Source organism: Rhineura floridana, chromosome 8 (genome assembly GCF_030035675.1).
Source record: "Rhineura floridana isolate rRhiFlo1 chromosome 8, rRhiFlo1.hap2, whole genome shotgun sequence".
Taxonomy (NCBI): domain Eukaryota; kingdom Metazoa; phylum Chordata; class Lepidosauria; order Squamata; family Rhineuridae; genus Rhineura; species Rhineura floridana.
The window spans coordinates 65,029,181-65,053,001 of record NC_084487.1 but is presented as its reverse complement, the minus strand read 5'-3'; the positions used below and the strand labels follow the sequence as shown (position 1 = coordinate 65,053,001).

The following is a 23,821-nucleotide window of genomic DNA, read 5'->3' as shown; positions in this document are numbered from 1 at the left end:
AACTGGTCATCGAGTCTCCTTCAACAATTAGGAGCCATGTTTCAGTGCCACTTATTCTCCTGTAACCACTCCTCATGATGTATTGCTTAAAGCACAAGTAGAAACTGTTTTTCGGGTATAACCACTCTCTGAAGCACTCCCCTCCCCCCCCACACTAGAACTCAAAACAAAGATTGTGGGAAATCATGTTCTAATGAGCTAAGGAAGTTTGATATGATAGAATCTGTGGCTATAATTGGCTGAGATGATGTAATATTGAACATTCCCTTTCCTAGCCTTTGGATACCCAGATGTTGTTGGACTCCAACTCCCATCAGCCCCAGCCAGCATGACCGATGGTCAGGAACTATGGGAATTGTAGTCCAGCAACGTCTGGGGACCCAAAGGTTGGGAAAGGCTGCCTTAGAAGCTCCTGGAGGACAGTCATTGGCCTTGGCAATGGCGCCTCCCTCTAGGTCAGCAGGCAGGGTCCACTTCAGATGACTTCACCTTGGGGGGAGGGCCATCCTGCTCTGTCCAGACTGGCCCTGCTTGCTGCAGCGTTCTGTTGAGTCCTGCTGAGCTCCATAAAAGGTCAACAATTTCAGTTTTAAAACTTTGCCCTTTTACCATTTTTCTTTCTTCTTCTGCCCTTCCTTTCCCTCCCCCCGCCAGCCATCCTCAGCTTAGCGTGGGGGCTGGGATTCACTTAGGTGCGTTGGTGCAAGGAGAGAGGCTTTTGTAGCAGGTCTCATCTCTCCCTTGTAGAGGTGTAGCCACTACCTGGACAAGCGGCTGCTGCGCCACCGTGACTGTTCTTGCTGCTGCGTGTAGAGTGGAGAAGCTCGATTTCTCAGCTGCAGAAGGAAGAGCCGCTTTATTGACCCCCCCAAACCTCACCGTAGGATCGGGTGGGGTCACAATGCATGGAGGCGCCATGGAGGAGGCAGATCTAGTCTGCTTCTCGGAGGAGCCTGAGGACTCCAGCCACAGCCTTATTGAGGAGGGGCATGGCTAGGTTTTTGCGCCAAGCGTGTGCAACCAGCAAATGGAGTGCTGATTTTTTGCTTTTCCCAGGGGAACAGGAGTTTCCTAAATTCCTGCATTGGGTGAAGGGCATAGTGGCCAGGGAGGTACAGGGAATGGGTTCCTTACGGCCCAATGCCCCTCCCCTTGAAAAGAAAAAGAGGAAGCCTTCCCAGAAGAGGGCTCAGGTGAAGAGGTGGCAAACAAGGTCCCCTTCTCCAGTTTCCTCCCCCTCCTCCTCCCACCATTCCCCCCCTTCGTCCTCCTGGTCATCCCCAGAGCCAAAGAAGAGGCATGGCAAGGGCCAGAAATGCTATTCTAAGTCTAAACACACAACCAAGGGGAAAATGGTTAGGAAAAGGAGACATCATAAGGCAGCCGTGACTGCTTTGGGGCTACTTTCAGATTCAGAGGGGCAGTATTCTTCTGAGGATAGGGAGAAGGGGGAGCTTTCAGAGGGAGAGCTGGAAGCCCTGCCTTTGAAGGGCAGGCTTTTCCAGGCTGAATTCTTTCCACCCTTAGTAGCTAAGGCTAGGCGGATCCTGGAACTCCCTGAAGAAAATGAGAAGAACCTGGAAACTTCAGCACCCTCTACTTCAAAAGGTTCCAGATCTGCTTTTCTGGAGGGTTGACCACAAAGGACCACCGGATTCCTTTCATGATTTGTGGAAGCAAGAGTGGGCGAATCCCGGAAAACATAAACTGACACACAGGCTTGTCAACATAAGAACATAAGAAGAGCCTGCTGGATCAGGCCAGTGGCCCATCTAGTCCAGCATCCTATTCTCACAGTGGCCAACCAGGTGCCTGGGGGAAGCCCGCAAGCAGGACCCGAGTGCAAGAACACTCTCCCCTCCTGAGGCTTCCCGCAACTGGTTTTCAGAAGCATGCTGCCTCTGACTAGGGTGGCAGAGCACAGCCATCATGGCTAGTAGCCATTGATAGGCCTGTCCTCCATGAATTTGTCTAATCTTCTTTTAAAGCCGTCCAAGCTGGTGGCCATTACTGCATCTTGTCAACAAGCACTACTCCTTCCCAGTCAAAGTGATGGAACAGTTGAGAACTCCAGGTGTGGACCCATCTGTGGCTGCGTTATCTTCATCATCAGTCATCCTGTCTGAGGGAGAAGGGAGCCCCAGAGACTCTTGCGACAAGCGTGTGGAAGTGGCACTGAGAAGGGACTTTGAAGTGGAGGCAACTGCATTCCGGGCTTTTGCAGCTACATCGATGATAGCAATGGCTTGCATGCTCTGGGCAGAGGAGCTGGCATTCAGAGTGGATGTTTCCAAAGACATTAAGGACAGGTTGAAGAGCTTTTCAAGCAGACACTTCCAGGGACGCCCTGAAGTTCAATGCTAGAGCAATGGCAGCCAGCATAGTAGCGACACAACATCTGGCTACAAAGCTGGGAGGTGGATCCAGGTTCCCAGAGTCATTTTGCAAGTTAAACCATTAGCGGGTCCAGGTTATTTGGAGACCCTCTGGATAAGGTGCTGGTGGAAACAAGAGTTAAACAGAAAGCCCTCCCGAATGCCAAAAAGGATGACCGCAAGTACAGGCAGCAGCAGTCCTTTTGGAGCTTCAGACTTTATAGCAAACAGCGTTTCTCTGGAGGCTACAAGTCACACTGGGGGAAGTTGGACAAACCTTCAGGAGCATCCATCTCACACTCTGAATATACATCCACCTACGCTTCTGGAAACAAATTCTGGAAAGGAGCAACAGGAAGCCATTGGGGGCAGGCTTCTGAGTTTGCACACATGTGGGCAGAAACAACAACAGACAGATGGGTTCTCAAAACTGTTTCCTATGGATAGTCCTTGGAATTTTCCAAACAACCAAGGGGGAAATTTATAGCCACACCAAGGTCCAGGAATCCACACAAACATCAGAACTCTACAGCAGCCATCAGTCACCTATTGGCGATACAAGCAATAGAACCTGTCCTGAGTCAGGAACAGGGGAAGGGGGTGTATTCTATTTTCTTTCTAGTTTTGAAAAAAAAAATGGGAGTATCAGAGCGATACTTGATCTCAAGTGGCTCAACAAAAAGGTGGCCTACAAATGCTTCCGGATGGAAACACTGAAGTCCATCTCGGAGGCCATCACTCAGAACAACTGGATGGCATCCATAGACGTGTCAGAGGGCTATCTTCATATCCCTATCCACAGGGAGCACAGATGATTCCTGCGCTTCTGCTACAGTCAGAGCCATTTTCAGTACAGGCACTTCCCTTTGGGCTCACCTGCTCCCCCAGGGTTTTCACAAAGGTCCTGGTGGCTCTGGTGGTGCATCTGAGAACTCTGGGGATGAGGGTGCACCCTTATCTAGACAACCTACTGGTCAGGGCACCATCAAGAGTTCAGTGCCAGAAGGATGTGGAAACCACTCTGGAGTGCCTTCAGAGGCATGGGTTCGTGGTAAACATGGACAAGAACATGTTGGTACCGTCGCAGGTGGGTTCTGGGAGTGGTGATAGACTCAAGGAACTTCCAGATCTGGCTCAACGAAGAGAGGGTCTCCAAGATTCAGACTCTTAACGCAGAAGGTGGTCGCCTCAGAGTCGGCAGACTTGATAACCTTGGCCAATCTACAAGGCACGCTGGTATCCTGTCAGACCTTGGAAAGCTGGTCCCGGTTCCACTCCCACCCATTACTCCAAAGGTTAATTCTGTTTCAACTCCAGATCTCCCAGTCGAAACACATGTTGATATCAGTTTCTCTGACCCTACGCCAACAATTGAGGTGGTGGCTGGACTCGCACAGACTGACATGGGATTATTCTACACTCCCCAGTTCGCAGAGTGGTGATGACGGACTCCAGCATGTTGGGCTGGGGAGCACACTTGGAGATGCATGTGGCTCAAGGTATGTGGTCTACCAGCGAAACCATTGCATCAACTGGCTAGAGCTTCAGGCAGTGAGGCTAGCATTGCTGACTTTTGCTCCGTACATCAGGGGCTGCCATGTTCTTGTTCAGACCAACAACATTTCTTCAAAAGCATATCTCAATCATCAGGGAGGGACCAGGCAGAGGACCCTGATGGAAGAGTCACAGGGCATCTTCAACTGGGCAGTTACACTTGCTGTCCTTGCAGGCGGAGCATGTGGAGGGACTTCAGAATCTGAAGGTAGACTGGCTCAGTCAGACCACAATCTCCAACTTGGAGTGGCAGTTGCATCCGGAGGTTTTTCACCAGGTGACTGAGTGTTTTGGTTGCCTGATCATCGACCTCTTCACAGACACTCACAGTGCCCAGGTAGTCCAGTTCTTTTCTCAGTATCAGGCCCAAGGGACGCAGGGAGTGGATGCCTTAGTGGTGGATTGGCCAGAGGGCCTACTGTGTGCCTTTCCCCCCTTCAATCTCTTACTACAAACTATCAGGAGAATCAGAATGTTGAGGGCAGAGGTGATTCTGATAGCACCCTTTTGGCTAAGAAGGCCATGGTTCTCGGAAATAATGCACCTGGCCTCAAGGAGACCATGGACGCTGCCTCACAGGGAGGACCTGTTGAGGCAGGGCCCAGTGGCTCATTCCAGGCCAGAACTCTTTCGACTGACAGTATGGCGGTTGAGCAGCTCTGGTTGAAGGAGCTGGGTTTTTCAAGGGCTGTGTTGGATACTTTACTAGCCTCCAGAAAGGCTTCAATTAACTGGGCATACTGTTCTACGTGGAGGGCCTTCCTTATCTGGTGTCAGGTGAGGGGGAGGGACCCATCTTCCAGGAACACTGCAGATACCCTAGGGTTTCTGCAGTCGGGTTTGGACAAGGGTCTTAGCACCAAAACAATTAAATGACAGGCAGCAGCCATTAGCAGTGTATTAGGATGCAGGGGAGATTTTCAGTTTCTTCGCACCCACTCTTTAAATGGTTTATCGGGGGGGTTGGCCTGAGGAATCCCCTGGTGGTCCATCGTTTCCCCTCGTGGAACCTCAACTGGGTCTACAGTGCTTATGGGCCCTCCTTTTGTACCACTAGCCACGCGCAGCTTAAAGTTACTAACCCTGAAGATGGTATTCCTGGTGGCAGGATCTGCTCAGTGGATGTCAGAGCTCGAGGCTCTCTCTTCTGATGCTCAGTTGCGTATCTTTCACACGGATAGGGTGGTCTTGAGGACAGACCCCTCCTTCATTCCTAAAATCAACTGGCTCTTTCACAGAGCTCAGGAGGTGGTTTTGCCATCATTTTGCCCAAATCCTTCTTTCCCTAAGTAGAAGGCATGGCACACTCTGGATGTGTGTATGGCCCTTCGTTTCTACCTGGACAGGATGTCAGGGTTCAGAAAATCGGAAGCACTGTTTGTATCCTTTGGAGGGACCTCCCAAGGAGGTAAGGCTTCCCCCTCCTCAATTTCCTGCTGGCTTAAGGAGGCGATAGTTCAAGTCTGCCAGTCTTTGGGAAAATCTCCTCCAGGGGGTTTAACAGCACATTCTTTGAGGGGGGCTTCTACATCAGCAGCATACAAAGGTAGCTTTCCCATACTAGACATTTGTAGGGCAGCGACATGGGCTTCTGTTCACACCTTCACTAGACACTATAAAGTCGATTTGTGGGGTTCTGCTGATGAAGCCTTTGGACGGAGTGTCTTGCAGAAGGTGGTTAAAATGTGGCCTGTATTCCTGGAATCCCACCCTGTTTAAGGGCTCTGGTATGCTCCAAGGCCAATGATTGGCCTCCAGGAACCTCCCGGGGGAAAACAGAAATTCTTACAGTGAATTTCTATTCCTGGGGGTTCCTGGAGGACAGTCCCCGCCGCTTCATTCTGAGATTTTTTGGTCTTTGCAGGATGGGGGTTAGTGGCTTCTGCCAGCACTCTACATGTGGGGTGGTAGTTAGGGCCTCCTGGGGATTTCCTGGCAATTTCTACTCCTTTTGTTCAGTTTCTGATTGAGTCGGGAAACGTCGGAAGGATGGACTCCGACACTTGAGTCAGGCAATCCGAGGGGCAAAGGGGTGGTCTTGCTTGTCCAGCCGGTCTGGAGACAGCAGGAAGGTCCCTCCCCCAGGGTGAAGTCATCTGAAGTGCACCCTGCCTGCTGACCCAGAGGGAGGCGCCATTCCCAAGGCCAATGACTGTCCTCCAGGAACCCCCGGGAATAGAAATTCACAGTAAGAATTTCCATTTTTCTATAAACATTCCAACTTGTCAGGGAGCTAACCTATTTGTAACAGTTAACCTATTTGTCTTCAGTTAATAAGATGGTAAAAATCATCTGAGTTGAGATTAAAACCTTACACGTTCTCTAGGAACAGGACAGGCTGTGTGGGGCAGACTGAGGGCTGAAGCTGAAACAGGCAGGGAAGGGGAGGAGAGAAAGATACTAAGAGGCAAGGAGGCCAAAGATGGGAGTTGCTTGGGGGTTGAAGGAAGGAGGCAGGCTATATAGTGGACTAAGGAACAGGGGCCTGGGATAAGGAGGATATGAAGATTAGAAAACATAGCCTAGAGTCAAGAGGGGCTGTGGAAGAAAGCCTGAATTGCTGCAGGAACAGAATTGATTGATTGATTGATTGATTGATTGATTGATTGATTGATTGATTGTATTTGTGTACCGCCCCATAGCTGAAGCTCTCTGGGCAGTTTACAGCAACTAAAAACATCAAAAACAAACATACAAATTTAAAACACATCTTTTAAAAACAATTTAAAACACAATTTAAAAAATTTAAAACAATTTAAAAAACACATGTTAAAATGCCTGGGAGAAGAGGAAAGTCTTGACCTGGTGCCGAAAATATAACAGTGATGGCTCCAGGCGCACCTCGTCAGTAAGATCATTCCATAATTTGGGGGCCACCACTGAGAAGGCCCTCTCCCTTGTTGCCACCCTCCGAGTACGGCCTTAAATGTTGAGCATAGTGTACGGATGGGTTCGTATCGGGAGAGGCGTTCCATCAAGTATTGTGATCCCAAGCCGTGTAAGGCTTTATAGGTTAAAACCAGCACCTTGAATCAAGCTCGGAAACATACAGGCAGCCAATGCAAGCGGGCCAGAATTGGTTTTATATGTTCGGACCGTCTGGTCCCTGTTACCAATCTGGCTGCTGCATTTTGCACAAGCTGCAGTTTCCAAACCGTCTTCAAAGGCAGCCCCACATAGAGTGCATTGCAGTAATCTAACTTGGAGGTTACCAGAGCATGGACAACTGAAGCCAGGTTATCCCTGTCCAGATAGGGGCATAGCTGGGCCACCAACCGAAGTTGGTAGAAGGCACTCCGTGCCACCAAGGCTACCTGAGCCTCAAGTGACAGAGATGGTTCTAGGACAACCCCCAAGCTACAAACCTGCTCCTGGAGTGCAACCCCATCCAGGACAGGTTGGACATCCACCATCTGGTCAGAAGAACCACCCACTAGCAGCATCTCAGTCTTGTCTGGATTGAGCCTCAGTTTATTAGCCCTCATCCAGTCCATTGTCGCAGCCAGGCACCGGTTCAGCACATTGACAGCCTCACCTGAAGAAGATGAAAAGGAGAAATAGAGCTGCGTGTCATCAGCATACCGATGGCAATGCACTCCAAAGCTCCGGATGACCGCACCCAATGGTTTCATGTAGATGTTGAACAGCATGGGGGACAGAACTGACCCCTGTGGAACCCCATACTGTAGAATCCAGGGTGCCAAGCAATGTTCCCCAAGCATCACCTTCTGGAGCCGACCAGCCAAGTTCGTTTCCATTCAACCACCTGCTGTTGCAGTGCTGTTGAGGGTAGCTCTCTTTTCTCCCTTTCCTGGCCTCAAAAGGACTTTTTGAGGTAATTTTAGTGGAATTTTCCACAACAAATTTTAAGGTCATAAAGATTGCTTGTATTATGAAAGAAAGTTTGAAGAATGTTGAGTTTTCTGAAGAGCATCACTTTATGCAGTTTCCAAGCCACTGATTTATGATAGTGCCTAACAAGAAAGTGAATTCAAGGTGAGCTGCCTTTTTTTTGTCACTGATAGATGGGAGTCTGTCTGATGCTCTCTACCACAAAATGTATCCCACTGAGCTTTTGTCACTTACTCACCTAAGGGAGTGTGGCCACCCTCTTTTTATACCAGGATTTGCAAATTTAAATTAAAAGCTGGCCTGTGCCTGAGAAGGGCTGTCACTGCTGCCAGCCCTCTATGGTATGAATGGGGAATCTCAGGCCCAGGGGCCACATGCAGCCCTTCAGGCCTCTGTGGCCAGCTCTAGGTCCTCCTCCTGAGCTATGTCCATCCACAGGGCATGTCCCTGAATAGCCATACTGCAATCTTTTGTATGTGTTTACCTTCATGGAATGTGTCCTGTTCTCTCCTGAATGGGCCATAGAGAGAAGTGTGGATATAGAAACCTCTTACCTGTGTGGTTTGGAATGTAACCCCTCCTCTCCAAAGGCTATGAATCATGGACATTGCCCCACCCATTTTTGCCTCTGGCTCCACCCACCACTGGCATGCAGCCCCTAAAAGGTTCCCCACAAGGGGATGTTGCCCTTGGGCTGAAGAATTGTTCCCCTCCCCTGCTCTATGGACTGTTTCTTTCCTTTTCCACTATGTAGAAGGAGCACTTTTGTGGAAAATGGCTCAAGGGTGTGTAAAGAGGCAGGTGCTGGGTCTTTGCAGCCTCTTTGCATCCAAGCCTGTCAAGGTCAGTTATGTTGTAAAGCTTCTTAGGCAAATTAGGCTATTGTTAAACTGCCACTTTATACCAGTTATAAAGAGAGGCTTTTCAGAAAGTAAAGTAAAAGGATAACAATTCTCATTTTAACTTCTCAGCTCTAGTTTGAATTAATGTCCACTTGCAGAGCTGGCCCTAATAGCTTAACAGGTTGCTAAGACTCCATGTATTTGTATCTCTGCAATGACTTTAAAGTCTTCCCCAAGATGGTGAAGTGTGACACCTCCCAGCACTTAAGAGGATTCAGCTTGGAGCTTCCATTGGCTGGTCCAGTTTTGTAAGTGGGCTTTGGAGCATGCCTTCAAAGCTGATGGCTGAAAACAGGTGAGATCAGGAAAGAGCTTTATAGCTAGTGCAGATGTTAGTCCTCCTTGACTGTCACCTGAACAGTCAGGGTTTGGGAGCAAGTTTACTGGCAGGCATTAAGGGGTGTGTAAGAGAATCACGTCTTGCTGTTGCCTAGAATTTGATTATGTTTGCATGTTCTCAGGAAAATTTCAGGTCTGTTTTAATTTCAGTGTATCAAAATAACAACCAAAAGGGCTTTCCTGTCACAAGCTTATCTTGATTTGAAGGTTGGAAACTAAAATTGGGGAATGCTTCATCTAATGTTGAGAGATTCAATAGGTTTGACCATTCAGGACAAAGCTCCAGGACAGCAGGACATGAGGAGTGAGTTCTGATACATTTTAAAATAGCATTTCTGAAGTTTGGGATCCTTCCAGACAGGGGCTTGATATCGTAAATGGCTCATTAAGATAGCACAAATGGGTCAGTGGCAATGTTTTTTTTAACGTAGTGGATTTGGATCAGAAAAGGTTAATCCGGATTAAATGGGGGGGGGAGTACAGGCTAGCATTTTGATAACAAAAACGCTGTGTGGATGCTTCCAAAAACTTGTACCAATTCCACAATAAACACTGGACTGTAACAACCCTTATATAGACTGTAGCTCCCAAGAGGGTATTGTACAGTAGAAAATGAAGTGGTCAAACATTTGAATTATGTTTACCAGCACCAGCAGGTAGTAAGCTGCTACAGAACCTCAAGAGTAATGAAGTCCTCCTCAGCATTTTGTTAATAGAATGTAGTGAAGAATCAAGAGGTGGTGTTGCTTTTCCCAGCTATGCTTTTTCTGGGAAATCTTGTTGCCTATGAATACTGCTTGAACTTACAAGATCTGAGCAGGGTGGTTCATGACAGATGCTCTTGGAGGTAGCTGATTCATAGGGTTGCCATAAGTCGTAATCGACTTGAAGACACATAACAGCAACAACATGAATACTGCTGGCTTTGGCACATATTGACAAACATTTTATTTATTTATTTATTTATATCCCACCCTTCCTCCCAGCATGAACCCAGGGTGGCAGAGGTATACATGCAGAGGTATAGACAGATGGCCATGCATGTATAGCTCAATAGGTCTGAAACATTGTTCTGCATGTTAATTGGCTTACCTACATGTAGAGACATGCAGGTTTTCAGTGACTGGCTTGTTTTGTTCACATGTTGCAGCATCTAGCGCAGGTGTGTACATATTTTTCCAGGTGGGCAGACTACATGTTCAGTGTATTTGCAGTTTTTAATATCTATTTTCATTTAGAAAACGATTTAAACTTGCAATTTAAAGTGACAACAAAAGTTAACTTTTTTAAATATATATATAATTAAATTAATTTGAAATATGCTTAATCATAGTTTGTCCCCAAAGCATAATGCTATGGTCCCAATTTAGGATCGGGCCTGATGGGATGTGTCTTTAAATAGATTCAAAGTGAGGGTTCAGTAAGAAAAATACAGAGATAGAATTTAGAGGCTTACAAGTACTATATTAGCTTGCATGTTAGAAGGAAATCTTCAGGAGTACCAAACTGGGTCCTTGTGTCTTGGATTTGATATGAGAACTTTTTCATAGCAAGGAGCTTCCAGACTTTGTGCAGTGGATTTTTTTAATATCCCCCATCTCTATTTTTGTTGGTATGAGAAGGAATTAAATGAATTCATATATCTGCTGATCATATTGTGATCATGTACTGAACTGAGCAGAAACAAAATGGGTTCAAACTGATTATGAGCTGCTAGAACCAGTAGTGTAGTGGCAGAATTCAGAAGTTCGTGGTCGCTTCATGTTAATTACAGCCATGCCCCCTTCCCTGCTTTTTTTGCTGTGGGGCTCATAGAATCATAGAATAGTAGAGTTGGAAGGGGCCTATAAGGCCATCAAGTTCAACCCCCTGCTCAATGAAGAATGAGAACGAGATCCTTGTTAATGCCTAGGAACCAATAAGCATGAAAGAAGGAGAGTGTTAGCACTGAGAAGAGTCTTCTCATTGTTTGACTCACCTCCTTTCACTTCGATTGGCTCCAATCAGCAGGAAAGGACAAGGCAGCATGTTATAGAAGACTGTTTTCAGTGGTTATTACACTCCTCTTTCATGCTGATTGACTTGTAGGATGCTGGTGACATAGGAACCCTGCTCCCAAAAAAGTAAAGGGTCTAAAATTCCTTCAAGACTAAGCATGACTACACCCCTGGCTAGAACTGATTATTAGCTGCTTGTGTGTGACATATAAGATTTCATATTTTTGTGATCAGAATGTTTGAGTCCTTGGTCAGCTCTACCAGACTTGTAAACATAATTTCTTTTTGTTACAGCCCTTCTAATATAGGGCATACATTTTTTTAAAAAAGCACTTTAGGCATCATTGACTAATAATCTTGAAAACTACCTCTGAATATTAACACATCTAGGTAGTGAAGTCTCTTTTTCCAAACATCTTTCCATAGCAAAAACTGACTCCCCTCCCCATAAGTCTCCCATGCTGCCTTATATCCTTTTTGTTTAGCATGTTCTTATGAGTTCTCTTAGCATTTATTGCTGTCATCCTTGATTGTCTTTGTGTGGGTCTTTCTCTTCAAATAACAGGTTGCCTTTGCCTCCAGGAGCCTTTCTGGGTCTTTGGAAAAATGAGGACCTGTACAAGGAATTATACTTCCAAAAATTTCCCGTAAGAAGATTTAAAATGAACTAAATATGTAATAAATTTCCTCTGGCTCTCTAGCATGAACTGATGATGCTATGGCCCCATCTACACTATACAGTAGGGCCCCGCTTTACAGCGCTTCATTTTACAGCATTCCGCTAATACAGCAGTTGTCAATTGCAGAAAGGCCCCGCTTCTACGGCGCTTGTTCCGCTTTTATGGTGGTTTTTGCTCATCGCGCGCCATTTTTGCATCATTTTCGTGCAACGCGCACCATTATCTTCAATGCATTCCGCTTTACAGTGGTTTTCACTTTACAGCGGGGGTCCGGAACGTAACCCGCTGTATGAGTGGGGCCCTACTGTACATTGAAAACAGTATCAAACCACATTAAACAGTCATGGGAACTGCAGTTTCCTAAGAGTGCTGAGACTAATTAGGAGACAGACCCCTTTTCTCCTCACAGAACTATAATTCCCAGAGTGGTTTAGCAATAAATAACTCTTCCCAGAGAACTCTGGGAACTGTAGCTCTGTAAGAGGAAAAAAGGTCTCCCAACAACTCTCACCACTCGTAACGAACTGCAGTTCCTAGGACTATTTAAAGTGGTATAATAATGCTCTAAATGTATCGTGCAGGTGGGGCCTATGTTTTGGAATACAATTTTTTTTACCCTTTGATTGAACACACATCTATATCCACTTTTCTCCCCTGCTGTTTTGGTACAATAGAACATTTCCTATTTAACAACTGAGTGTAAAACCTTTCCTAGATGTGTTGTATTTCCAAATCCTTAAATTTTCTGAATGACTAAATATTTCCTGAAATACATGTGTTTGTACACACACACACACACACACACACACACACATGATTTCATGCTTGCAATAAAAGAGATGCCCTTCAAATGTTGGGGGCTCCCAGCTCTTGTCACCCGTGAGCATTGGCCATGCCGGCTGGGCTTGATGGGCGCTCAAAACATTTGATGGTTGGCACATTGCCTACACCTGTTGTAATAGAACATGTATATTATGTGATGCTAGAGAAGTATTCTTACTCCCCTCTGCCAGAAATGGAGTGTGCTATAGTGTAAGAATTCCAGTAACCTCCATATTTGCATATCCCTCTCTCACCTTTTCACATGTCCTTACTAGACTAAAGGTCAATCTACTTATGGAATATGCAATACTGACATAGAGATGTAGTAAGCAACTCTACATGATATTGTTAAGAACACAAGAGCTGTGCTGGATCAGACCAAAGGCCCATGTGGTCCAGCATTCTGTCACCACAATGGCCAACCAATGTTGTGTGAAGCCTATAAGCAAGACATGAGCACCATAACATGGTCTTGCTTGCATTTCCCAGTGGCTGGTACTGAGAGGCATACCTCTGGTATTGGAGTTAATACAGGAGCCAATGCTTTGTGGAGAAGCTACTACACTGATGCTGCTTACAATAGATTTCATAGAGGTCCTAGGATCCAGTGGTGGCTGGTGGCTCTATGTCAGTGGGGCAGTGGAATCTGCTCTGGGTTTTAGTCCGAAAAGGAGCTGTCCAGTGTGCTGAAACCTATTCCCAAAATAGGGTGCAGTACATTGGACAGCTCCTTGAAAGTTCAGACCGAAACCCAGAGCAGATTACACTGCCTCACGGACATGGAGCCACCAGCCACCACTGCTAGGATCATTTTAGACTGATGCTAAGGATGAGATTGTGGCAAAAGTAGGCTAGTGTTTGGGTTGGTTGCTTTATTGCTGTTCCTTTTTTGAAGGGACATCAATAAAAATAACCAAAAAACTAGATCACTTTTTAATAATAAGTATTGTTGATGTCTAATATTTGGTGATATTTTTCCTTCTCCTGCTTTCATTCTCAGGGATACTATGATACTATGGATGCAGGTTACATAGACGAAGATGGCTATTTGTATGTCATGTCTCGAGTGGATGATGTGATCAATGTTGCAGGTCATAGGATTTCAGCAGGTGCAATTGAGGAGGTAATTGTAAAACAGTAAAAAAACCCACTAATAAAAAATTAAAACTTCATCTATGATTTAGATCTTCAATGAAAGATGTCTTGTGGCTTCTCAGAAGTATTATTAAGGTAACATGGACAAAACACTCTTGTGTTCTCCCAGTTCTTTCCTAGGCATTTTAACAATGGGAAGAACAGTGGCATGTTGTTTTAAAAATCTGACAAAGTACGAAAGGGCTAGTGTAATCTAGAACAAATGGTTTTTGAAACTTATCTGAGTAATCTGTGGTCCAAATCAACTTCAGAAAAGCCCTGATACTAGGGGCTGGCTCTTGAGCTCCCTATCCTTTGTGGGCCACTTTGACCTGCCTGTCAGTTACTTGATATTACAGTGATGTCACGTGACTCAGCGTCAACACTAGGTGTATTCCCGATTCTTCTTTTGCATCAAAAAGCCAGCACTTTTTGAATTGGGTGTCTTTTTCTGTTACTGTGTAGGGCATTTTCCTGACAACATATATGATGTTACATCCAGGAAAGGTGGGTGTGCTTTGTCCAACATGGCCTAGCAAGCCTAATTAGCCCTGTGAGCCAGAGGTTCACCACTGATTTATCTGCAAAGAACCTAAAGAATAACAACATGAAAGTAAGGGTATAAAAGGGGTAAAGAATGTTAATAACAGTATCTTAAATAGAATAACGAAAGCATAGAGTAACCAATGACAAATGAGTAGTATCCTTCTGAGCAAAGAAAATAATTAAAGCAGATGAATGAAACACTGAAATTAAGGGCCTGTGATGAGACTTAAGTAAACAAATCATGACAGTAATCCAAACAAGATAAAATTAAAGAATGAGATCAGTCAATGCGGTGGGAGTGGGGAGACATTTTTATTATTATTTTTAGAAACAGTAACAATGTTGATATTGACATATTTTAGCAATAGGAGGAATATGACAAGAGGAACCAACAAGACCACCTGGATTCCAGGCAGAAGACAATGTGAGAGTGATATCAGCAACTGATAAATCAGGACCAACAAGAAAAAGAAAGAAAACTCATTTTTTAATAAAGTTTAAGGGGGTGTATTAAAATCCAAGACGAAAAACTCAACAAACAAGCAGAAAAATAATTCGATAATGAAGGAGATCAGGAATATAAAGATACTACTTAATATAATTTACCTAAAAAAATGATAATCAGTGCTGAAAGAATGGATGCGGGAACTGAGGGGACAAAACTACAAAATAACCAGAAGATGACTAAACCTGAACTGTGAGGGACATCCAGAAATTGAGGGATAAGAATGAAAAATAAGATTCACAGATACAGTGCCTTGCAAAAGTAATCTGACCCCTGACCAATGCTCTCATATCACTGAATTACAAATGGTACATTGTACTTTTATTCTGTATGGCATTTTATTCTGAAACACTGAATCTCAAAATCAGTTATTGTAAGGTGACATTGTTGGGAAATGTTTGTAAGATACATAAAAACCTGAAACGTTGTTTGCATAAGTATTCAACCCCCACACATTAATATTTGGTAGAGCTACCTTTTGCTGCAATAACAGCTTTAAGTTTTTTGGGGTAGGTATGTACCAGCTTTGCACACAGTGTCGGAGGGGTTTTGGCCCATTCTTGGCAGATTTGCTCCAAGTTGTTCAGGTTGGTTGGACATCGCTTGTGGACCGCAATTTTCAAAGAGTACCACAGATTCTCAATGGGATTGAGATCAGGACTTTGACTGGGTCACTGTAGGACATTCACCTTTTTGTTCTTGAGCCACTCGGCCTGGTGCTTGGGATCCTTATCCTGCTGAAAAGTGAATTTCCTCCCAAGCTTCAGTTTTTTAGTGGACTGAACCAGGTTCTCTGGCAGTATTCCCCTGTATTTTGCTCCATCCGTTCCTCCTTCGATTTTAACAAGATGCCCAGTCCCTGCTGATGAGAAGCATCCCTATAGCACAGTGCCTCCACCACCATACTTCACTGTAGGGATGGTGTGTCTTGAGGCATGGGCAGTGTTAGGTTTGTGCCACACATAGTGCTTTGAATTTTGGCCAAAAAGCTCTTATCTTGGACTCATCTGTCCATAAAACCTTTTCCCACATTGCAGCTGGGGCACTCTCATGTTTTCTGACAAACTCCAGATGTGCTTTCAGATGGTACTTTTTGAGTAACGGCTTCTGGCCACCCTCACATACAGGCCAGTGTTATGCAGAGCTCTTGATATGGTTGACTGGTGCACTATTCACTCCCAGCCACTGAACTCTGTAGCTCCTTCAAAGTGATTGTTGCCCTCTGTGTGGCTTCTCTTACAAGTCTTCTTGGTCAAGAGACAGCCTTTTCTTCGCAATGCCTGGGTGGTGTGATACAGCTTCCACTTCCTGATTATTGGATATTTTCACTGGGATATCCAAACAGTTGGACATTATTTTGTACCTTTTTCCTAATCTATGCATTTGTATTACATTATCTCTCACTTCTATAGAATGCTGTTTGGTCTTCATTTTCCTTCTGATCCACAACCTGACCAATGTTCCTTCAACAGTGGGGTTTTTATCCTGCCAGTGTGACAGCAACTTTAATGGTTCACAGGTGGAGGCCAATGGTAAGATAACTGTATCCTCAATAGGGCAATTTCATTTATCTGTGTAAACTGGGAGCTTCCACAGCACAGGGGTTGAATACTTATGCAAGCCACGTGTTTCAGTTTTTCATGTTTCTTACAAGCATTTCCAAACATAAAACCAATGTCACATTCCAATAATTGATTTTGAGTTTCAGTGTTTCAAAATATATATCATACAGAACGAAATTACAATGTACCATTTGTAATTCAGTAATATGGGATCTGATTACTTTTGCAAGGCACTGTACATGAATGACAGATAAGAAAACCAATAAAGAACAGAGCTAGATAAACCAAGAGCAAAAGAAAACAGAATGATGAACAGTGTCAAATACAGAAGGATAATGAACAACACAAAAATTGTGTTTAGAAAGTAAAAGAAACAAGAAAGCTAATTAGTTTATCAAACTAAATGAATGAAAACTACATTAAAAAGGAATTATTGGAATTAACATGGAAATAATCAAAACTTTGTGGGAAAACAGCATTCAAATACTTGGAAACAAATGAGAGTAAAGGAGGTGGTAATTAAACCCAATGAAGTCACCTAGAAGATTAGAAACCATAGCAGAGAGATTTAAAAGACAGAAGAGTAGAGAAAGTGAGCAGCCTGATTTGAAAGCATGAAGGAGCACTCCTGAGGAAACAAACAGAAGATGGCAGGAAAGAAGAACAGCAGAAAAAGCAGAAAACAACCCATGTGACTGTGCCAGATGATGATAAATCAGAAGGCCTGATCAGAAGGAACTCAAGCAACTTTATCAAAGGGACATGCAAAAACTTAGAAATGGATAAGAAAGACAATGAGGACTAAGCAATGAATTATCAGTGAGTGGCCGGCAGAAGAAAATAACTGAGAAAGATAAATGAGATTGCTTATTTAAGGGGGGGAAGCTTCAGGATAAGAAATTCAAAAGACAGAACTAACAGCACAGCATCATGATATGTGAACAAAAGCGTAATTGAGAAGTAAGTTATGGCTGACCTGGGGAAGAACAATGGGAACAGAAATACAAATCAAATGTAGGCAATAAAGCAGAGTTAAAACAGCGAAGAAAAGAGGAGTCAAATAGAAAAAAAAGTCAGGTTGTAAGATGGAAAATTGCAAAATTCTTAAAACAGTTGATAAAGGAAGCTAATCAAGTGAGAGAGTGGATGAAAGCAAATTATGTTCAGAGAGGATGGAATAAAAACCAAGGAGAATACCACAAGGGGTAATTAAGAATATGACCAACCAAATGAGTAGCAGGAAAGGGAGGGTTAATGTGATGTAAAGCCAGGAGTAGGTTTCCTGTGGCCCTTCAGGTGTTATTGAACTACAACTCTCATCAGCCTTAGCCAGCACAGTCAGTCGTCAGGGATGATGGGAGTTGTAGTTCAGCAACGTCTGGAAGGCCACTGGTTTTCCACCCCTGAGTAAAGCAAAAGAAGAAACTGAGGATCAATTGTTTGATCAATATTTAAGTTAGAATAATAAACTAGCAGAAGTAGCCAAAAGAGATGAGAGTTAAACTTCAAAACCAGAAAATAAAGTAGCAAAGAACCAGGACAGGCCTGGCTTTAGGTTTGAGGGGAGCAAGTGCCCTCTGGTGCCCCCCGGGACTACTTGGTAGTAGGAATAGCAGGCACTAGTTCTCCAATCAGTATTTGGCTGTTCCTCCCAGACCCCTTCTTGGGGCTACTGTTTTAATTACCCACAATGCTCTGGATCAGCACTACCTGAAGGATGTTGTGGGTGACACAGGTGCCTAGTGCTGATTGGAGTAAAGGGGGTGGGGGAGGACATCTGTGATGGGCTCTGTCAGGGTGGGATACCCTGGCAGGAGCCTGAGGATGCTGTGTCCTGAGAGTAGGCCTTGACCTGTAGGATGATGGCAAGATACCAAGGGTCGTGGCAATTGGTGTGAAGTTATGCCAGCCATTAACTAAAAGGTATAGAAATAGGAGTTTCTTGGCAGTCAGGTTCTCAGGGAGCAAAGAAGAATAAGCTTCTCTGGCATCTAAGGCTATCTCTCACTTGCATTACATAGAAGCACCTCCCACTAATATATTTCATGCTGTTCCAAGAACAGAGCCAAGTAATTAGAGCCAATGACCGTTCCATCCCTTGGGAGCTTTGCTTGCCTAATATATAGCTAACTGCACTTATCTATGCACTTACACCCTTTCCCTAGTGCTTTTTACATCCTCACAAAATGGTCATATTGGATCTGAATCTTAGCTAAGTACTATTTAGTGGAGACCCAGTTTTTTTTAGGGGAAAGTGTCATAGAGCCACTTAGATTTAAGTAGGCTGAACTTTCATTTTTTAATGAAGTGTTAGGAAACTTTCTCAAACCTCTCTCCTGCTTAAGGCAAGGCATGATACTTTATTTTTGCAGCTTAATTGCTTATCCTGAGAAAACAGGTGTGAGGCAGTGGTAAACTGAGGCTTTATAACTGCTGTATCTGACTTTTAGGAACTGAAAACCAGGGCTAAATTAGCTGTTTTGTGGATTGTACTTTATTGCAATGCTGTCTTCCTTGTGTTGTTGAAAAATCTCTTTAATTCCCATTGTTTGCTCACCACATAGCGGGTGGCAATTGATTGCTTTGCTGAATGCATCATAACATTGCTTGCTGATAAATAATATATCAGCTCTCTATCAGTCTTTCCTGTTTTAAGGATGACATGAAGCGATAGTTTGATCTACAGTTAAAAATACTGTGCACATTATTATTCCACAACACAATGAAATGTAATCTAAAGTAGCTGCTATTAGTTATATGAAAGTGTTGTTCATGATAAATATCAGAGTAGTTTATACATAGCCTTTTGAAAGATTGCATTCGCAGTGGGTTTATTAATCAGCCCAATAATGTAACCGTTACAGTTAATACAGTATTTGAGTAAAAAGGCACTGAATCATTTATATTTGGCACCTGTCACCCAAGATTAAATAAGTGTAAAACTGCACTAAGAGCGTAAATGTAGCATCACATAATTTTGAAATTCTGCTCTTGGCAAACCAGTATTACTGTATTATGGATGGACACTATGAATCATAGTAAGTGCAGTGGCTTAATGCATGATCACTGGCAGAGAATCCCCAGTGCTGCCTTGGAAGCATCAAATAGGTGTGAAATATTGTTCCTAAAACCTTGATGGGCCAGGTGTTGTGATTACGTGACCATGTTATTATATTAGTTGCACTGGCTGCTGATTTCATTTATTAGAGCAATCCAAGGTACTGGCTTTTCACCTTTGGTCCCAAGCTGTTTAGGGCTTTAATAGACTTGAAGGGCCAACTATTTCCATGTGAAGCTGCCTGTCTTTTAAGATCACTTGATGTGGCAATATTGTGTGCGCTGCTGCCTGCTGAAAGGCACAGTTGGAGGCAAGGCATGCAAGAGTTTTCATTGGCAGGGCCTCACATGGAGAATTCCCTGCCCCAAAAGGTTGGGCCATCTTCCTCTCTGTCTGCACTATGCTGGCATCCGAAGGAAGTTTCTTTTTAAAAATAAGGTTTTGGTGCTGTTCCACTTAATTTATTTCATTGTGTTTATTACTCTGGTGATAAGTCAGAAGAATATTCTGATGTGTTTTGGGAATGTGTTTTAATGATGAAATAATGTTCTTTTACATGTTGGTCACTTTCAGCAACTCAATTGGGAAGGAAAATGCTGGAATTTGGGGGGGTATAAATAAATAATGCATCTAAAGCAGGGGTGTAGGGTACTTTAGGCCCAGGGGCCAATTATACCCTGCAGGCCTCTCTGGCCCTCAGAACTCTTGCCAGGCCATACTCTTTTCTGTCCCTGCTTTGCACCCCTAGGGCTTTTGCCTGGCTGGAATGGGTTTTTGAACCCTGGTAATGCCTCTGGTTTGTTTGGATGGAAGATAGAGAGGGAAGTGTGAGTGTGTTTAGAAACTAGCCTACTGTTCAATGGTAAAATTCACATTGATTGTTCTGTCCACTTTTTTCTCTTGCCCTGCTCGCTACTGGCATGTGGCCCTTGGAAGGTTGTCCAGAAGCGAATGTGGCCCTTGGGATGAAAAAAAGTTCCCCATCCCTGATCTTAAGACACCCTAACACAGCCCTCTGTATTACCATCTTTGAAGGAGTCCCCATCCAATACTTAGGGGATTAGAATTACTTAGGCATCTATTTTCACTGTAAGTCTGAAAGCTCCATGTGACACTCAAATTAGTGAACAGACCTATGTGTTCTCAATTTTCAGATACTCTCGACTGATAATGAACATGTATACTCACTGAAGATATTTTTTCCCTTGCTGTTCCCCCATCAGGCTGTTCTCTCCCATAGTGCTGTGGCAGACTGTGCAGTTGTTGGCCAGGAGGACTCCTTAAAGGGCCATGTCCCACTAGCACTGTGTGTCCTGAGAAATGGTGAGATACTGGCTGTTTGCAAAGCCAAATGCAGCCTTGGGTCAGTGGTGATGTGAAAATGTTTGCATTCATATTTATAACTTGACTCATGGTCTGTGGTGGCTAACGAATTGGAACCATGCAAAAGAATAAATTGGCTTATGACAATTGCAATCTTCCATTTATCAGGAGTAAATACTGAAGAGGAGAAGCTTTTGGATGAAATTGTAAAGAGAGTTAGAGAAAATATTGGCCCTGTGGCAGCCTTCCGGAAAGCAGTGTTTGTCAAACAGATACCAAAGACACGGTCTGGCAAGATTCCACGGTCCACTCTTTCTTCCCTGGTAAATGGCAAGCCATACAAGGTGAATGACCAGCATTGTTTTGGTACTACTACTATACAATATGTGCTACGAAGATGCTTCCTATTTGGATTTTATACTATGCTGTCTGCAGATTTCATAATCTTCATACTTGTACCCCCCCAAAGTTAGCATGTTGTGTAGAGTAGCAACTTGAAGGAGGCAGGTGGTGTGTTCCTGCCTTAAAAAGACCTCCCTGGACCCCAGAAGTGTTAAACAACTATTGCCCAAATATCTCATATGGGCAAGGTGCTCTAGAAGGTAGTGGTGGTCCAGCTTCAAGCATGCTTGGAGGAAACTGATTACTTGGATCTGTTCCAGTCTGGCCTCAGGCCTGGCCATGGCACTGAACTGCCTTAGTTGCCCTCTTTGCTGACATCTGTTGGGACAGAAATAGGGGGAGTGTGATCCTGCCCGTTCTCCTTGCTCTCTCAGCGGCTTTTGATACTGTTGATCCCGGTATCCTTTTGGAACGTCTTGGGGAGATGGAGGTTAGGGTCACTGTGTTTCAGTGGTTCTGCTCATACCTCCAGGGCAGCTTCCAAAAAGTAGTTATGGGAAGCTACAGTTCAGCACCATAGGAGCTGTCCTGTGGTATTTCACAGGGTTCCATCTTATCCTTCATGCTATTTAACGTCAATATGAAGCCACTGGGAATTGTCATCAGGAGACTTGGAGTGAGGTGTCATCAATATGCAGATGACATGCAACTCTTATCTGTCTGTTACATCTGAATGAGAAGAGGCAGTTGAGATGCGAGACCCATGGTTGGAGGCAGTGGTGGACTGGATGTGGGCCAATAAATTGAGGCTAAATCCTGAAAAGACAAAGGTGGTATATGTTCAGAGTTCTCATGTCCAGGAGATGGGAAGACTGCCTGTTCTTCCCTTGAAGGTGCAAGTCTGCAGCTTGAGAGGATACTTCTGGATCCAGCATTGTCACTGGAGGCTCAAGTAGCCTAAGTGGTTAGAAGTGTCTTTTTCTAGCTCTGTCTGGTTTGCCAGCTTCAGACCCTTTTAGATGGAGATGACTTGGCCACAGAACTCTCTGCTCTGGTAACTTCCAGATTGGATTATTGCAATGCGCTCTGTATGGGGCTGCCCTTGAAGATGACTCGGAAACTTCAATTGATCCAAAATTCAGTGGCCAGATTACTGGTTGGGGTTCCCTTTAAATGTCATATAAGCCTTTTTAAAACAGCTGTATTGGTTGCCAGTTCGTTTTTGGACTTAATTGAAGGTGCTCACGCTAGTGAGCTAGTGTTTAAAGCCCTAAACGACTTAGGTCCCAAATATCTGAAAGATCGCCTCCTTTCCTACAAACTCTCTCAGGTGTTGAGATTAGCAGAGGAGGCCTTGTTGGTAGTTGTGCCACCCCTGGAAATTCAGGGGTTGTGGTGGCTCGGGAGAGGGCATTCTGTGTGATGGCCCCTAAGTTGTGGAACTCTCTCCCTACTGAGGTGCTTCTGGCAACTTCATTGTACAGTTTTAGGTGAATGCCGAAGGCACGTCTCTTTACCCTGGGCTTTGACACCTGAGATATGTATTTTTAGGATCCACCCTATTTTGTTTTTAATGCTGTGTTTTACAATTGTTGCAATCTGCCTTGTGACCTTTGGCTGAAGGGTGGGTCATAAATGTTATAATAATAATAATAATAATAATAATTTATGTGGCTTCAACCATTGCCATATCTTGTGTAAAGCAGACCAGTCTCATTAAGTTGTCTCCTATAGTACCCCATAGCAGGCATATGGCTTTACAAAGTGTAGCCAAGCAAGCTTGGTGTTCCAAGTGCTTTTAGGATGGTGCATGGATTTCCTACTCTATGTATCCCATTATTGCATTTGTCGCCACCCATTTCTATACTAAGAAACCATTTTGTGTGACAATGGCATGATTCATCTACTGAAAGCAGTTGTTCATAAGCGGGTAGCAGCTATAAACCCTTTTCCTGATGCTACTGTTGAGTATATTACTGCTTTTTTGATGGGCAAATAATGGGTTTTGTATAATTTCAACAAAACTAGGCAAAGCAGATTGTACTTTAACTATGTTTACAGTTAACAGTGCTAGTATCTTGATTATTTGCTCTTGCTTATTTTTTTCAGATAGGTCCAACCATTGAGGACCCGGCTGTGTTTAAACATGTAGAAGAAATACTGAAGGCCAAGTTAAAGTAACAAAAGCTTTTGAAATCTGTCAGCATCTGAAATACTCAACTACATTTATATCATGTAAATCTGGTAACATGGGACTAATTTTATTTCTGCAAAAAAGTGTTGCTAAGTGTTTATACCACAGTGGCAAGTAAATAATATTGGATTGTTGGTGTAATTTTTATGATGGATATTCAAATATTTTTATTTTTGAGGCTCAAATTGTTATTAAAATAGTTGTGTGAACAGAGCAAAGTATTTGTAATTTACATGCTGCTCCAAACCTTTCTGGAAATGTGAAGCTGAAGATGATGGCATATGGCACATCCAGCCAAACTTGAGTACTTTTAAGACATGCGCTCTCTCCCCCCGTTTCTTCATGCTGGTTACTTTTTAAAAATCTAAACCACTACAATCAAGCAACAGTGAAGAATATTGCGTCTGACTGGTTGTATGCTGATCCTCCTCTCTCCTAAGGTGCAATTTTGTTTCTTTGTGGTTTAATGAAGTGAGCACTGCACCTCTCAGGATCCAGTCTAGTACTTCAAGTAGAGCCTGTGATTATCATGATCAACACGGAGAACAAGACGGGAAATAGCAGTACCTCTCTCAGAAGGAAAAATTGGCCCTATGCAAAAGTTCACTTGTAAATAAATGATAATAGCATAGTACA

General features: G+C 43.9%; 1 protein-coding gene across 6 annotated transcripts in view; it reads left to right on the top strand.

The window, feature by feature from the left end:
- The window catches only part of ACSS3 (acyl-CoA synthetase short chain family member 3), an 87,628-nt gene extending 64,241 nt beyond the window's left edge, over window positions 1-23,387 (top strand). For 3 of the 6 annotated variants that reach the window (XM_061637799.1, XM_061637796.1, XM_061637802.1), the window contains 5 exons: window positions 11,585-11,666; window positions 13,522-13,644; window positions 20,550-20,649; window positions 20,818-20,993; window positions 23,101-23,387. In XM_061637799.1, the coding sequence (XP_061493783.1) occupies window positions 11,585-11,666; window positions 13,522-13,644; window positions 20,550-20,649; window positions 20,818-20,993; window positions 23,101-23,172 (553 nt within the window). In that variant the 3' untranslated portion in view covers window positions 23,173-23,387. Of the gene's footprint in view, window positions 1-11,584; window positions 11,667-13,521; window positions 13,645-20,549; window positions 20,650-20,817; window positions 20,994-23,100 lie in introns of those variants that run through there. The other 3 variants (XM_061637797.1, XM_061637800.1, XM_061637798.1) reach the window with 2 other exon arrangements.
- The last annotated feature ends 434 nt before the right edge of the window (window positions 23,388-23,821 follow it).